Here is a 17,592-nt window from a genome sequence, read left to right as displayed (position 1 = left end):
GCTAAAAAGATTTTGAAGGCCCAGGCTAGTATGGCTTTTGGAAGTGTATGGGGGTGAGTGTATGTGGTACGTGTGTGAAAGAGTCTATACGAAGGTGAGTAGGGGAGGGTGTGTGCACATATACATGCATGTGCATCTCTATACATGTGTGTGTGTGTATATGTATGCATATATTTGTGTTTGTGTGTGTTATTTTCCAAGGTGCACTCAAAAACAAGTGGGACTGCAGCTGGTTTGGGAAAAATGGGTGATGAGAGGTTGCAATTAATATAAGTGGAACAAAATTTTCCTACGAAGTGACAATGCATGCATCAGCAAGTTTCATATAAAACCATATGTCCAAACAATCGTCCACAAGAACTCCATAGATGATTTGGTTTGCAAGTTTTAAACAGGAAGGCGGAAAGTTGGTTGCCTATCTTCTGATCCTTGTCATAAAACCCTCAATGAAGGGAAAATGTTACGTTAAATATAGTAACAAAAATACACTCAGATGCAAAAGGATGAAATTCATCGTGGGCTGTCACAGAAAAGCAGGTAATTCCAAATTTTACACACTGTCCAATATGCAAAAGAAAATCAGGCAGAATGGAAAACAGATGACTGCTACATCACCATTTTGAGTTAGAGGGATTTCATCCCTGTGTGTTGATACATTTTAGAGAGAGGATTGGCAACTCCTCTATGGGAGCATTGAAAGAATTAGTGAAAGCCTCTCAAGCTACCATGTCCACTGACCTTACCTTTTGTTTCCGAACACCTGGGCTGACAAGTTTCTTGCTCCTTGCCAATGTAACTGAGCATGAACCAGAGATCGCTGATGTCCCTGTTAGTGTGGAAGAACAGATTCAGAAATCCTTTATCGATAGGAATTCTGGACACTAATTCAAGTGCTGAAACATGAGTGTATTTTACCTTTTCTTTCTGGTTTAATATATTTGCAATGAAATATTTACATAATTGCGAAGTATATTATTCAGAATAAAAAATTCAGGATTTTTAATTTTTACATGATGGAATTTTGCAAGGATTCTTATGAAATAATCTTTGGCAATCTATTCAAGTACAAGGTGTCATTAAGAGCAAACTTGATACAATGTATTTCTTTGGGAGAAGGATATGTTCTCTGTTCAATTCCTTAATTCCGAGTACATGAACTAGTTTAGATACATGCTTCTCCTTAATTGGAGTGCATTGCAGAACTAAAAATTAACTTTAAACCTTGGTAGAAAGTAATACAAATCTCAACGTGTATTAAAGCATCTATTTAAAATGTGAAAAGCAACAGATGTTCCATCTTATGGTTATTAAAGTTCTGAGGAATGGTCACCAAAACCCAACTATTAACTTTGATTTCCCTCCACAGATGCTAGCAGACCTGCTGAGCTTTTCCAGCAATTTCTATTTTTTGTTTATGGTTATTAAATTGATCAGTTACTAGGATCTTCTTCATTAGAGTTGACTGGGAATGTTAGTTCATAAATCTTCGTTTGGTTTCTAAACACTAACAATCTGTTTCACAATGACTACACCAAAATGGCATAACTCCAACCTAATGAATTTCTATAAGTGGTACTATGTTACATATATTATAAAGATCTGTGTGAACATCAATACCATTCAAAAATTGCGTGGTGTTGAACATGACTGTCCAAAGCAGAAACCGACCAAGTGACAACCGGAAACTTGCATGTCAAAGGTGGGCCCTTCAACTTTTGATCCAGTTTTCTAAGTATCTCTGAAAAACATGCCTGCTCAAAGGGATCTGGGAGTGCTGGTCCAGAATTCTCTAAAAGTTAACTTGCAGGTAGAGCCCGTGATTAAGAAAGCGAATGTAATATTGTCGTTTATCTCAAGAGGGTTGGAATATAAAAGCAGTGATGTGCTTCTGAGACTTTATAAAGCTCTAGTTAAGTCCCATTTAGGATACTGTGTCCAATTTTGGGCCCCTCACCTCAGGAAGGACATACTGGCCCTGGAGCGTGTCCAGCGGAGATTCACACGGAAACTGTGCCAATCTTCAGAATTGGCCATACCCCTGTTCCTTCAATGATCACAGTTTACAACTGTGCTTAATTCTTTCTAAAAATGCCTTTGAGAAAACATTACAAATTAAGATTCAATTTAAGGAAAAGCCAATAGTTAAAATATACTTATACTTTAAAAATAATATTAAACTGGAAACTATTAAATGGTTCAGCACAGTTTTAGAAGTAATTTTCAGTTATTTAAAATCAGTTTATTTGCAGATGATGGACTATATACTTGTTAATAATTGGCAGTAAAACCCTTCTCACCTGGGGTGGAGAACTGTGCCAGGTCATCATTCACAAACATATTACGGAATGCTTTTTAGTAAATGGGGATGACACAGTGACTCGCACTGCTACCTCACAGCGCCAGGGACCTGAGTTCGATTCCAGCCTCGGACAAAGGTCGGAGGTGTCGTTGACAGTGTAGAGGGCTGTTGTAGGCTGCAGCGGGACATTGACAGGATGCAGAGATGGGCTGAGAGGTGGCAGATGGAGTTCAACCTGGATAAATGCGAGGTGATGCATTTTGGAAGGTCGAATTTGAAAGCTGAGTACAGGATTAAGGATAGGATTCTTGGCAGCGTGGAGGAACAGAGGGATCTTGGTGTGCAGATACATAGATCCCTTAAAATGGCCACCCAAGTGGACAGGGTTGTTAAGAAAGCATATGGTGTTTTGGCTTTCATTAACAGGGGGATTGAGTTTAAGAGTCATGAGATCTTGTTGCAGCTCTATAAAACTTTGGTTAGACCGCACTTGGAATACTGCGTCCAGTTCTGGGCGCCCTATTATAGGAAAGAGGTGGATGCTTTGGAGAGGGTTCAGAGGAGGTTTACCAGGATGCTGCCTGGACTGGAGGGCTTATCTTATGAAGAGAGGTTGACTGAGCTCGGTCTCTTTTCATTGGAGAAGAGGAGGAGGAGAGGGGACCTAATTGAGGTATACAAGATAATGAGAGGCAAAGATAGAGTTGATAGCCAGAGACTATTTCCCAGGGCAGAAATGGCTAGCACGAGGGGTCATAGTTTTAAGCTGGTTGGTGGAAAGTATACAGGGGATGTCAGAGGCGGGTTCTTTACGCAGAGAGTTGAGAGAGCATGGAATGCGTTGCCAGCAGCAGTTGTGGAAGCAAGGTCATTGGGGTCATTTAAGAGACTGCTGGACATGCATATGGTCACAGAAATTTGAGGGTGCATACATGAGGATCAATGGTCGGCACAACATTGTGGGCTGAAGGGCCTGTTCTGTGCTGTACTGTTCTATGTTCTAACTGTCTGTGTGAAGTTTGCACATTCTCCCCACATCTGCGTGGGTTTCATCCAGGTGCTCCAGTTTACTCCCACGGTCCAAAGATGCGTAGGCTAGGTGGAATAGCAATGCTAAATTGCCCATCGTGTTCTGGAATGTGTGGATTTGGTGTGTTATAGGGGTATGGGTCTGGGCAGGATGCTCCAAGGGTTGGTGTGGACTTGCTGGGCCAAAGGGCCTGTTTTCGCACGGTGGAGATTCTATGATTCAATATGAAAAAAGCAATTACATTTTTAAATTCCTGTTTCTGCACTGGTTCATGCAAAACTTTACTCACGTAGTCAAATGTTATGCCGAGTTAAGGCAGGTCATAGTCATAGTTTTAAACATGGACTGTATTCAGTATGGAACTGCCAGCTCTTTTAAAAACGGACTGTAAAAGGATGCTAACATGGGTCAAATGACTTGCAATTTCTGCACAGACTCCTTCAAGCCTCCAGAAAGCTCCTAATTAAAAAGGTGATTCTGATATGACTCCAGCTAATGAACTCATTAGGAGTAAAAGTGCCTTCTTCACTGGGCCTGCAAAACATGCTTTTCCATGAACTAAGTCAAGCACAAAAATTCCAAACTACCCTTTTTTTGTGACTTGTAAAAATGCTCTATTCTCTTAAACAGCATTTGTCTGAGCATATATGTATTTGCCAAGTGAATAATGTAGCACTAGATTTTCAGAGTTAATGCGTAAATAAATATTTGTCTTTATTTAAACCCATGAAAACTTGCTGCTGGTTTATCAAATAATTGGCACATTTCCCACATGTGACATTATAATAAAAATTAATACCAGGATTTTGAGGGTATCATTCACTAGACAATAGCCACCATGTTAGTAACAGTCTGCGCCACCATCTTCAGAATTTTCAGCTGCTGCCAATATGTCCTTTAATAGAGATTGAAGACTGCTCTCAATGTAATCACTGCTACGAACAAGCTGTTGATGTTGGATTTCCAAGTCCAGAACTATCAAAATCTCCATGATGTCATTGACATTTTGCAAATTTAAGTTACTGTAGGAAAGCCAATTGCTAAAACTTTCTCTGCTTGGTTTTTGTCCATTTGATTTGAGAATTTCTACATTGTCAGCACCTGAAGCAATTGTTTTCAGTTTAATTAGGATCTCACATGCTTTCTGAGCTACAGGTCTGTCACAATCCCATAAAGCATGAAATAAAGTAGTAAAAATTCCAACCTCACAGAGGGTCTGCAGAAAGACATTCACTTGTGTAGAACCGGTGCTATTTGACATCAAAACTGCACATGGGCTAATGGATAAGTTGGAAACTGAACGGTCAATGAAAGCTTCTGCCAATTCCAGGGTATGGACTTTGACTTCCCAATCCAAATCATTGCTTCCTATTTTCAAAATAATAGGAATAAAATTCTCCAATTCACCGGAACTCAGGATGTGGCTGTTTTTCAGCCAATCAGCAAGCACTTTAATTGCAGCCCTCCTGGGAAAGCCTTCAGTATCCTGGTTCAAAATATGCAATAAATAGGAGAGAATATTGACCTAGAAAACAAAATAAAGTGTGTGAAAACAATATAACTTATGACATTCATTTGTTCTTAAAGTTCAAGGTGACAAACAATTAATACAAAATTTAAGTTTAAACAAGTTCTAAGCCTCTTCATGCATACATTTACTGCAAACCTGAAAAAACTCCAGCACGCATATATCTAATAATACCATTTAATGACCTACATGTGAATTAATCTTCATTTTTCTTCCATGAATCACATGAATGAATAGTATTAAAAAGTCAAAATGAGATTCTGGTACAGTGAGAACTGTCTCTGGAGACAGTAGTTGAGTCACCAGTTGTTTCAGTTTTGACAGGACTGGATCTTTCAGCATTCAAAGTCTGATATTGTCAGCTGTGACTGGGAGCGTGTCCAGAAAATTTAATTCTATTACGGACTCTTCCATTGGGGGAACCACTGGTGTTGTATCTGCTAATGGAGGTGGCTCAATGCATCCGCATTCATTAGTTGGCCTCCCAGATAGTGTTCTAACTTGTAATTATAAACAGTTAGTATTACAGCCCACTACTGAATGCTGCCTGAAGCCCCACAACTTGTTATGGGGAACAAGAGTGATTGTACTGAGCAAACGTTGCTGCCAAATACTGGCTGAACTTCACCAGAGCCACCCAGTAGTCTCCAAAATGAAAATGTTGGTAAGACGTAATGTCTGATAACCAGTGGGACAGAGACAGTGCCAACAGAGATGTAAAATTACCACCAGCAACTCCTTCACATCTGTGGGAATGGCTTGGTAAATCTTGGACTCCATTGCACATCGACTTTGCACTTTCATGGCTCAATGTTCTGAATCATTGTAGACACCCACTCAAAGTGTTGGACAAACACAGAGTCTATTTGTCAAACACTAGGATGATAGAAAAACTGTGCATATTTTTTAATACACCTGGAAGTGTTGCCCACAGGTTACAGGCCATTATTTACCAGCAGGGAGTTTGGGTATTTCCCAAAGTCAAATGGAATCCAACAAACAAGGACAGTTCCACACCAGCCATCATCCAAAAACTGTCCAAACTTTGAAGGAAGGCTTGAAAAAACAATGTACAGCCTCATTAGATATTAAGTTGTCACAGTTCACAAGACATATGTGGGAAGAATGTTCCCAATGTTGGGTAAGTCCAGAACTAGGGATCACAGTCTAAGAATTAGGGGTAAGTCATTCAGGACTGAGGTGAGGAAGAATTTTGTCACTCAGGGAATTGTGAACCTGCAGAATTCTCTACCACAGGAAGCTGTTCAAGCTAGTTTGTTAGATATATTCAAGAAAGAGTTGGAAGTAGCCCTTGCGTCTAAATAGATCAAGGGGTATGGAGAGAAAGTGGGAGTAGGATACTGAAATTACATGATCAGCCATGATCATATTAAATTGTGGTGCAGACTCTAAGAGCCAAATAGCCTACTCCTGCACCTACGTTATTTACTTACAGGACGACCCCACATGCAACGACAGGAAGACAATATGAGTTCGCTGAATGGGGCTGTTAATATGGTCTTGTCAGGGGAGCCCTGGCCTTCAGATAAAAAGAGGATTGTCCAAGGTTCTGGCATTGAAGAGGCAGTACTATGGTCAAGGTCTGTTCATGTGTAAATAAAGGATAACTTGGTGACAGGATACTGGCCTCTGCAGAGTTATTCCATTGGTTCTCATGAGTTGCACACTTCAACTGTGCCTAAGATTTGAATCAGGTCGTCTGTCCGGTGGCCTCCCTCAGGGGTCAGTGTTAGGATTCTTGCTGTTGGTAATTTATGTAAATGATTTAGACTTGAATGTATGCAATTTGATCAGTAAGTCTGCACACAGTACAAAAATTGGCCAGGTGGTAAACAGTGAGGATGCTAGCCTTAGATTACAGGAGGTTATAGATGAGCTGGTCAAGTAGACTAATTAGTGGCAAATCAAATTAAATCTAAACAAGTGTGAGCTGATGCACTTGGATAGGATAAACAAGGCAAAGGAATACATGATAAATGATAGGACCCTAGGAAGCACCAAGAACCACAGGAACCTTTATGTGCATGTACACAGATCTCTTAGGGTATCCGGGCATGTGGATAGAGTGTTTAAGAAAGCACATGGTATATTTGCCTTTATTAGTCAAGACACAGTCAGTTTAAAAGCAGGGTGATCCACATGATTGTATAAAACACAGTAGAGTATGGCATGCAGTTCTGCAATCCACATTATAGGAGGGATGTGATATCACTGGAAATGGAGCTGAAGAGATTTATCAGAATGTTTCCTGGGCTGGAGGTTATAAAGAGAGATTGGACAGACTGAGGTTATTTTCCTTGGGGCAGAGGAGATTAAGTGGGAACATGATTGAGATGTAAAAATTAATGAAGGGTCCAAATAGGATAGACTGGAAGAAAACTTTCCCCTTGATGGAGAGATCAATGTCCAAGGGATATAGTTTTAAAGGTAAGGAGCAGAAGGTTTAGAGGAGGTATGAGGAAAAGCTTCTTCACCCAAATGTTGGTGGGAGTCTGGAATGAGCTGCCTGTAAGGATGGTAGAGGCAGAAACCCTTGTAACATTGAAGAAGCATTTAGATGCGCAGTTGCAATCCAAGACATACAATACTATGGGCCAAGTACTGGAAAATAGGACCAGAATAATTAGGTGAACCAAAGGACCTTTTTCTGTGCTGTAGGCCTCTACAACTATCTTTATCCCAACACCTTCCAATCTCCCTTCCCTCTTTTAGGACCCTTCTTAAAATCTACTTCTTTGGCCAAACTACCATTCACCTGCCTGGATATCTCTTGCTTTTAGCACTTGGAATATTTTACTACATTAGTAGTTGCCACTGTCTGAGGGCAAAAGGGCTGCTCTCTCAGCAGAGAGAACAACTGATTGTGGCTTAACCTGAGGGTTACCACATCTCAGATGAGGTTCGAGGTTGGGAAGGCAGGACCTTCATGGTAATCTCAGCCAGTGCAGAAATTGAACTCACGCTGTTCCATCACACTGCATCACAAACCAGCCACCCAGCAAATTTGAGCTAACCCACACCAATAAAGTTGCTATATAAATATTTTTCTATTCATCTGTGTGGGCATCGCTGACTGGCCAGCATTTCTTGCTCATCCCTAGTGGCACTTGAGAAGGTGGTAGTGAGCAGACTTCTTGAACTGCTGCAGTCCACCTTCAGTAGGTTAACCTACAATGTGGTGAGGGAAGGAATTCCAGGGTTTTGACCCAGCAACAATAAAGGAAAGGTGATATATTTGCAAGTCAGGATGATGAATGGCTTGGCGGGGAACTTGAAGGTGGTTGTGTCCCCATATATCTGCTGCTCTTGTCCTTCAAGATAGAAATGGTCATGGGTTTGGAAGGTGCTGTCTGAAGATCTTTGGTAAACTTCTGCAGTGTATCTTGTAGATAGTACACACTGCTGCTACTGAATGTTGGTGGTGGAGGGAGTGGATGCAGTGCCAATCAAGCGGGCTGCTTTGTCCTGGATGGTGTCCAGCTTCTTGGGCGCTGTTGGGGTTGCACTCATCCAGGCAAGTGTGGAGTGAGTTACTTGCCACATTATTCCTAGCTTCTGACCTTCTCTTGTTGCCACTGCATTTATGTGGGGAGTCAGTTCAGTTTCTGGTCGATGATAATCCCCGGGATGTTGGTAGTGGGGGATTCTGCAATGGTAATACTGCCAAATTCCAAGGAATGGTGATTAGATTGTCTCTTATTTGTGATGATCACAGCCTGGCGTTTGTGTGGTGTGAAAGTGACTTGTCACTTGTCAGCCCAAGCCGAAATATTGTCCAGATGTTGTTGCATTGGAATGTGGACTGCTTCAGTATCTGAGGAGTCACAAATGGTGCTGAACACTGTGCGCCAATGATTGCACATTGCCACCTCTGACCTTATGATGGAGGGAACATCAGTGATGAAGCCCCTAGAGATGGCTGGGCTGAGGACACTATTCTGAGGAACTCTTGCAGAGATGTCCAGGAAAGAAAGCTGACCTCTCACAACCACAATCATCTTATGTGTCAGGTATGACTCCAACACTGAAAATACCTATTAATCCCAGTTTTGCCGGAGTACCTTGATGCCACTCTCGACTGAATGCTGTCAAGAGCTGGCATTCTCACCTCACCTCTGGCATGCACTATTTTTTTGTCCATATTTGAACAAAGGGTATAATGAAGTCAGCAGCTGAGTGGCCCTAGCAGAATCCAAACTGGGCGTCACTAAATAGGTTATTGCTGGTCAGGTGCTGCTTGATAGCGTTATTGATGACACCCTCCATCACTTTGTTGACGATTGATAGTACACGGAAGGGAAGGTAACAGGCTGGGTTGGATTTGTCCTGCTTTTTATGTAAAGTATGTACTTGAGCAATTTTTCATACTGTCGGGTAGATACCAGTGTTTGTAACTGTATTGGAACAGATTAGCCAGGGGAGCGGCAAGTTCTGCAGCTCGTCTTTGGTACTATTGCCTGAATGTTGTCAGGGCCTGTAGCCTCTGCAGTGGGGAGGCACGGTGGCTCAGTGGTTAGCAATGCAGCCTCACAGCGCCAGGGACCTGGGTTCGATTCCAGCCTCGGGCAACTGTCTGTGTGGAGTTTGCACATTCTCCCCGTGTCTGGGTTTCCTCCAGATGGTCCGGTTTCCTCCCACAGTCCAAAGATGTGCAGGCTAGGTGGATCGGCCATGCTAAAAATTGCCTGTAGTGTTCAGGGGTGTGTGGGTTATAGGGGATGGGTCTGGGTGGGATGCTCCAAGAGGCAGTGTAGACTTGTTTCCACACTGTAGGGAATCTAATCTAATCTACTGTCTCCCAACTCTTTCTTTATATCATGCGAAGTGAATTGAATTGGCTGAAGACTGGTATCTGTAATGCTGGGGGCCACTGGAGAGGCCGAGACGGATCATCCACTCCGCACTTCTGGTTAAAGATTGCTCCCAAAGCTTCAGCCTTATCTTTCGCACTGATGTGCTGGGCTCTTCCATTATTGAGGATGGGGATATTTGTGGAGCCTCCTCCTCCAGTGAGATGTTTAATTGGCATGCCCTCCTGCACGCTCCATTGAACAAGGGTTGGTCCACTGGCTTGATTGTAATGGTTGAGTGAGGGATATACTAGGCCATGAGGTTACAGATTGTGCAGGAGTACAATTCTGCTGTTGATGGCCCACAGCGCCTCATAGACGCCCAGCCTTGAGTTACTGGATCTGTGTGAAGTCTGTCCCATTTAGCATGGTGGTAGTGCCACACAGTACGATAGAGGCTATTCTCAACGTGAAGGCAGGACTTCGTTTCCACAAGGACTGTGCAATGGTCACTGTTACCAATACTATCATGGACAGATGCAATTGCAGCTGGCAGAGTAGTAAGGATGAGGTCAAGTACGTTTTTTCCTTTTGTTGGTTCCCTCACCACATGCCACAGATCCAGTCTAGCAACTAAATCGACGAACTCGATCAGTAGTACTGCTTCTAAGTCACTCTTGGTGGCGGACATTGAAATCCTCCACCCAGATTTATTTTGTGCTCTTGCCATCCTGAGGTGTGCTTTAGTTTCAAACTGTTCAGTCAAGCAAACCTTAGCTTTAAAAACAAAATATTATTTTGTCAAAATTCTGAAAAAGCCTCAGAAATTTTTATCAGTTTTTTTTATAATCACATCATGACTGGCTTTCCAAAGGAACAGTTTGTTGTGTTTCTGATACCGAATGTCAAACCACCTTTGTTTGTCCAGATTTCAACTTCTATCACCACTCAAGGGAGCAACAGAGGAGAGACAGGAGGCAGATACCAAGCAAACAATTGTAATGCTGTGACCTCAGACAAAAGCCAAGGTTAGAAACCAACCACAACTGGCAACTTAAAGACAGCAAATAAATATGGACTCCATTTGTAGAGAACTATTTTCAAATGTGTCATAACAAAAGCAAATTCTTGACTTCTTGTAATCAATTAAAGTGACTAGAATTCAAATAATGCCGTTTAGTGACAAGAATATTATCTATATTATGCTGTTATCTACTTCCCAATTTATGTGAACCATTCTATAAGCAGAATTTAAAACTGTTCTCCAAATTAACTTATTTCTTTTCATTATTTGGTATTCACAAGTAGTTGCTTTGAAGAGATAATTGACATTCTATCAGTTGGTGGCAAGCGAACTATTGAGGGGAAAATTAGAATGATCTACAATTTGTGGTTTAAGTGAAACTCCATACTGCATATAATGCAGATAATTCCTGGATTGCTAGTGTTAAAATTCATTCCAAGTATTCTCATTATTATTCATTCCAAATTTATGCTGGGTGGACAATACAGTAAAATTCACTACCCCATTGAATAAAAATGAGGATTCTCTCCCCTCAATTTCTCATGTTGTGAACTCACAATCTGTGTTATCAGTAAAAGATGGTAGAGGCAATGACCTGAGGAGCTGATTTAAAATTTGACAGGAAACTAATTCAAGTGAATTGAATTTGTTCTTATGTTGCACTTTGTCTGGAACAGTTTCATCTTGCCAATCCCCTCATAATGCAAGAGACAAAGACCAGCTAAAGTGGAATTGAACTGGTTACAAAAATAAACGCCGATTTAAACATACCGGAGAAAACAGACTAACCTTCACCGCTGTGACACTGTTCTCATTTGGTAACATTTGCCATTTAGGAGAGAGATAGTTCATCTTCCCCAGAGCAGTAATGGCACTTGCTCGAACATAACTTTCAGGATCTGAAAGCAGCTCCAAAACAAGGTGAGGAATTCCACAGGAACCAAGTAGCTGACAGAAACTCTCAACTCCTGAAACAAGATAACAATCAAATCCAGTTCCAGTAAATTTTATGCAAACAAGCAAAGTTTAAGGATAAGGATTTTGTCCATTCTAACTTCAAAGTATTCTGTGCGCTTTTGCAAACTGTTCAATTTATAATTAAAAATTGAGTGAATTGTCTGATACACCAAGATGGTTAATCTTAAATCATTCTCAAATATTACAGTAAAATATGATGAGGAGTTAGATTAACCAAATTAAAATCGTTTCAGAAGACTACGTTATTCAAGCAAGGAGCAATCAGTTCACTGATTCTAGGATTTAACTAAAATGACCCTTCGAAAAAAATGCTTATACCTTTAAACTGGAAGCACACTTGGCCAAGGAACTCAAGTGTGGAGTCTCGAATTTCCCAATGAACATCAAACAGCCGCTTCTTCATTACTGACATAAAGTCTGAGGGTAGTATAATAGAGATCAGTACTAACTCCAGATTCATTCAGATATGTGTCTGATACAAGACATACCAAATTTAACATAACTGAAATTTGAGAATTACAGTTACAATTCAAAGCCAAATAAATCTCCGTGGAAGACTGGAAATGGAACAGGAGAAATTATCCTGAAAATACATACCTCTACTTTAAACTTTCAAAGTATATCAAATGCCACAGCAATTCTCAACGTTAGATTATCTACAGAAACAACTGTGTTGAATTCAATAAAGGGAATTATAATGTAATGAGAATAGAGTTAGCTAAAGTGAACTGGGCATATAGATTAGCAGGAATGACAGTAAGCAAGCAGTGCCAGACATTAAAGGATATATTTCATGACTCTCAGCAAAATATATCCCAGAAGGAGTGAAGATTCTAAAGGAGTGATAAATCACCTATAACTAACCAAGGAAATTAAGAAGAGTATCAAGTTGAAAGAAAAGAAGTATACAAGGAGGCAAAAGTCAGTGGAGGCCCTGAAGATTTGGCATAAATTCAGAATCCAGCAACGGAGGACTAATAACATAATATAGACAGAGAAATTTAAAAAAAGGGCAAACTAGGGAGGAAGATAAAAACCTATAATAAAAGTTTCTCTAAATACATAAAAAAAAGATGATAGAGGTCAAAGTGAACATAGGCACCCTAGAAAATGGCAGGTAGCACAGTGTCTTGGTGGTTAGCACAGCTGCCTTACAGTGCCAGGGACCTGGATTCAATTCACACTTGGGCAAACGTCTGTGTGGAGGTTGCATATTCTCCCCGAGTCAACATGGGTATCCTCCCATAGTTCAAAGATGTGCAGGTAAGGTGGGTTAGCCATGGGAAAAAGCAGGGTTACAAGGATAAAGGTTGGGGCATGGATGAGAGGGAAGTTGCTCTTGAAATTGATGGCTTTATCAGTGAATTGTAATACTAGGTATAACTAAGAATAACTCTATATTAAAGCTGATATTGAAACTTTATGAACATCGGTAGAAATCAGCATCCTTTCTAATCTTCTGTGCTAACATTAGCAAGAATTATACATTGCAGAACAAAATTTGACAAATAAATAGTAATAAACAAACGTACGATAACAGTTGGCAAATGTCTAGGAAGGAACATAACAACCAGTGTGGAATGTGATCAGTAAGATATATTGTGTGAGCCCAAGGACAGGTGATAGAGCATCCGACAAACATCATGGGATGGTGGGAGAACATTGGGATGGCCATGAAGTTGTTCATCAACGATTGTGTATTCACATGATTGGACGTGTAGGTCAGAGCACTGATATCAACGTTGTATGTAACCAGTGTAACATGGTATGTATAAATATCCTGTACATTATTGAGAAAGGTGGAATGTCTTAGAGACCTCTCCCTTGCTGTTTTGGTAAGGAGCTCCAAATAAAGACCAATGTGCGCTGCTAAACATGGGACTCAGACTCCTCTTTAAAATCCCTCTGGCTGTTATATCATGAATGGTGACAAGCTTCTTCAGTTTTGTTGAAACCGCATCAACCCAGTCAAGTATTTCATTACACTCTTAACTTGTGTCTAGTACATGCTAGCTAGGTGCTGGGGAGTCAGGACACAAGTTACTTGCTGCAGAATTCCTAGCCTCTCCTTCGGTCACAGTATTTACGTAACTGAAATAAAATAAAGAACTGCAGATGCTCGAGATCTGAAACACAATAAAACAGAAATTGCTGGAGAAATTCAGATGGTCTGGCTCCATCCTTGCAGAGAAGAGTGAGCCCACCAGCCTACTGCTCGTCCAAAGAATTAATAAGCCAACATTTCCATCACTTCCAGGGGGATGCCACCACCAGACACACATCCTCCTTGCATCTCTTGTCAGCATTCCAGAAGGACTGTTCTCTCTGGGACAACCTGGTCCACTCCACTACCACTCCCAATATCCCAATGCACCTTCTCATGCAATCACAGAAGGTGTAACACTTACTGATTTACCTCCTACTTTCTCAGTGTCCATGGTTTCAGACACACTAGCTGAAGTGATTTACCTGTTCTTCACTCAAGCTCATCTCCCTTATTCATTGCTCACAATGTGGTCTCCTCTACATGACAGAAGAAATGCAGGCTAGCGACCACTTTGTTGAATATGTACTTTCCACCCATAAAAATAACCCCATGCTTTTATACACCACTTCTGTCTGCAGTGCTTCAGTGAGACTCAAAACAAGTTGGAAGAACAACAAAACTTAATTTTTCCACTCATTGTAGGCTTCAATACTTAATATCAACTTTAAAAATGTTACAGTATGAATATCTCTTTCCATGTCTACTATCCGTCCTACACCCCAGGTCCTGCAATGGTACGGGTTGCTTTCACCACAGTTAACCCATTTTCACTCACTCATTAGGTCCCACTTTCACCAATCGAGCTTCTTTTCTTCTGTGGCTTACTATCAACAATCCTTTTTTTGGACTCTGCCTCCAAGCATCCACTCACTTCTCTTTGCCCCATTGTCAGCATAAATACTATATATTAAAAGACATTTGGATGAATATATTCATAGAAAAAGTTTAGAAGGATATGGGCCAAGTGCAGGGAAATGGGGTTAGTGTGGATGGACATTTTGGTTTGCCTCTGTCTGGGTTGTAGGACTCGATGACTCTATTCCTTGCCGCTATCAGTTCCGTAGAAGGCTCACTGGAGTTAAAACGCTAACTTTATTTTCTCTCCTCAGGTGTTGTCAGAACTGCTGAGTTTCTCAAGCAACTTCTGGTCATTGGTGAATTACAGGATGCTGTTAATCAGAGATTCACTGATAGCCTCTGATCGTCACATTCCCTCTTCATGTCAATGGTCAATTGTACGGTATGAATGTTACTTGCCATAAATCAGCCCATATCTGGATATTGTCTAGGTCTTGCTATAAAGAGACAGAATCTGTCTGAGATGTCACAAATTGCAGCCTGAGCCATTTACAGTATTTATCAGTGATATGGAGACAGAAAGAGGCAGCAATGTCTTCTGGAACAGTGAAAGTTTTGTCCCTACCTTTGACCTATGAATGACTGAGTTCAAAGTCCACCTCTCTTTGAAGTATGTCGTTAATTATCTGCATAGATTTATATAAAATATTAATAAAGACAGTAAGTGGGAGCCCTCTTGTATTTCAATCATAGCATCTCTACTCCTGGACAAGGAGGCCAGGGTTCATGTCTGACCTGCTCTGAAGATATATACTAACATCTCTGGACAGGTTGTTTAGAGCTGTTGCAAAATATTGGTAGCTCGGGTAAATTGGTTGGCTGTTGGTTTGTTCGCCGAGCTTGGCAAGTGAATTGCAAATTTGTTATCAGTCTCGGTTTCCACTGTAAAATTGATGTGAAAGACGTTGCTCAGTAGTTTGTTTGTTCTGACCAATTCGCTTTTCTTGATGGTGAATGTGTCGTCTACGTAGCGAACCCATGTTTTGGGTGATCTGTACCAGTTTTTGCATTGTGACTTCTGCGAAGAATCCCGAGAGGGGAGATCCCATGGGTGCTCCCCGCAGTTGCTGGTAATGCTCTCCGTTGAACTCAAAGTAAGTTGTTAGGCAGAGATCAAGGAGTTCTCAGATATCTTCCTTGCTGAGTGGTCTCTGCATGGCCCCATGGTTGTCCAACAGCTCGGCGACTGTGGCTTTGGTGGAGTTGAGGTCCACTGATGTGAACAGAGAGGTTATGTCGAATGACACCACTATCCCGTCTTCCTTGATTTGTACGCCTCTCAGCTTTTCTAAGAATTGCTGTGTATTACTAAATGAGTACGGGGATCCATTGATAAGATGTTTCACCCATTTCCATAGTTCCTTTGATAAATTGTAGGTTGGTGTTTCTGGAAGTGAGACAATTGGTCGTAGAGGTATTATTTCCTTATGTACCTTTGGGAGTCCGTAGAATCTAGCAAATTCCGAATCGCGTGCTCTCATCCTCCAGTGTCCTTCTTTGGTGATTTTATTTAGTTCCTTGAGTTTCTTTTGGGTTTTGTTAATTTTTTGCATGTTTTGTGGTTTGATCAGTTTCTAGTCGGCAATAGGTATTTGTGTCGTTGAGTAGTTCTCTTGCTTTATCGATGTATTCTGACCACTCAGCAAGGAAGATATCTGAGAACTCCTTGATCTCTGCCTAACAACTTACTTTGAGTTCGACAGAGAGCATTACCAGCAACTGCGGGGAGCACCCATGAGATCTCCCATCTTGGGATTCATCGCAGAAGTCACAATGCAAAAGCTGGAACAGACCATTCTACCGGAACTCAACCCCAAAACATGGGTTCGCTACGTAGACGACACATTCACCATCAAGAAAAGCGGATTGGTCAGAACAAACGAACTACTGAACAACGTCTTTCACAACATCAATTTTACAATGGAAACCGAGACTGATAACAAATTGACGTTTTTGGATGTTCTCGTCACCTGAATACCGAACGGACAATTCCAAACCGAAGTCTACAGGAAGGAAACTCACACAGACCAACTTTTGAACTACCACAGCAACCACCCAAAATGCCACAAGCAAAGCTGTATCCGGACGCTATTCAAGTGAATCGACATACACTGCAATACCACAGAAGCCAAATTGCAAGAGGAGAAACCATTATATGAAGTCTTCACAAAAAATGGCTATCCGAGAAACTTCATCCGGAGGACACTGAGAATTCGCACGGCGACAATTCCCCCAAGACAACATGAAAACAGGAGAATCGTCCTCCCATATATCAAGAATATTTCTGAGATGACAGCAAGACTATTTCGACAACATGGAGTAACCAGCGCCTACCGACCCATGAATACACTCAGGAGCAGACTATCAAAACCCAAAGGGAAACTGGATTTGATGAAAAGAAGCAACGTGATCTACCAAATTCAATGCAACAACTGCACCAAGCACTACGTCGGTCAAACCGGAAGAAAGCTGTCTACGAGAATCCATGAACACCAGCTCGCCGCCCGAAGGCACAACCCAATGGCACTGGTATCTGTCCATGAGGACGAAGAGGGACACCAGTTCGACTGGAACAACGTGAAGGTACTGGCACAAGGAAATACCAAACAAGAACGGGAATTTATCGAGGCATGGTACTCATCTGCAGAAGCAAAAAACAAGCACATCGAAATCGATCCAGCCTACCAACCGTTATAGACAAGGGAACAACGAACTCGGGGGAACCGCGGAAAAGACCAAATGCCACGAACCCAAGGCGCGCAGAAACGATTCAAACAAACTCCAACAGCCAATCAAATGGTAACCACTGAGCCACCGTGCTACACAGTTCTTTTAGCAAAGTGATAGTGTCCCAACTCCTGGTCAAGGAATCTCTGCAGCGTGCAAAGAGGCCATTCAATCAAATCTGCACCGATCGTCCACACAGCATCCCACCCAAATCCTGCCCCCTACCTTATCCCTATAACACTGCATGTTACCATGGCTAATCCACCTAGCCGCACACATCTGTGTACACT

General features: G+C 41.5%; 1 protein-coding gene across 3 annotated transcripts in view; it reads right to left on the bottom strand.

The window, feature by feature from the left end:
• Positions 1–17,592, bottom strand: part of brat1 (BRCA1-associated ATM activator 1) — a 104,636-nt gene that overhangs the window by 31,123 nt on the left and 55,921 nt on the right. For all 3 annotated transcript variants that reach the window (XM_059653882.1, XM_059653883.1, XM_059653884.1), the window contains 4 exons: positions 11,989–12,087; positions 11,482–11,660; positions 4,534–4,854; positions 744–826 (listed from right to left, as the gene is read on the bottom strand). In XM_059653882.1, the coding sequence (XP_059509865.1) occupies positions 744–826; positions 4,534–4,854; positions 11,482–11,660; positions 11,989–12,087 (682 nt within the window). The remainder of the gene's footprint in view (positions 1–743; positions 827–4,533; positions 4,855–11,481; positions 11,661–11,988; positions 12,088–17,592) is intronic.

The sequence above is a fragment of the Stegostoma tigrinum genome, chromosome 23, assembly GCF_030684315.1.
Source record: "Stegostoma tigrinum isolate sSteTig4 chromosome 23, sSteTig4.hap1, whole genome shotgun sequence".
In the NCBI taxonomy this organism is placed as follows: Eukaryota; Metazoa; Chordata; class Chondrichthyes; order Orectolobiformes; family Stegostomatidae; genus Stegostoma; species Stegostoma tigrinum.
Note: the sequence above shows the minus strand (reverse complement) of the source record. Positions and strands in the feature narration are given on the sequence as shown.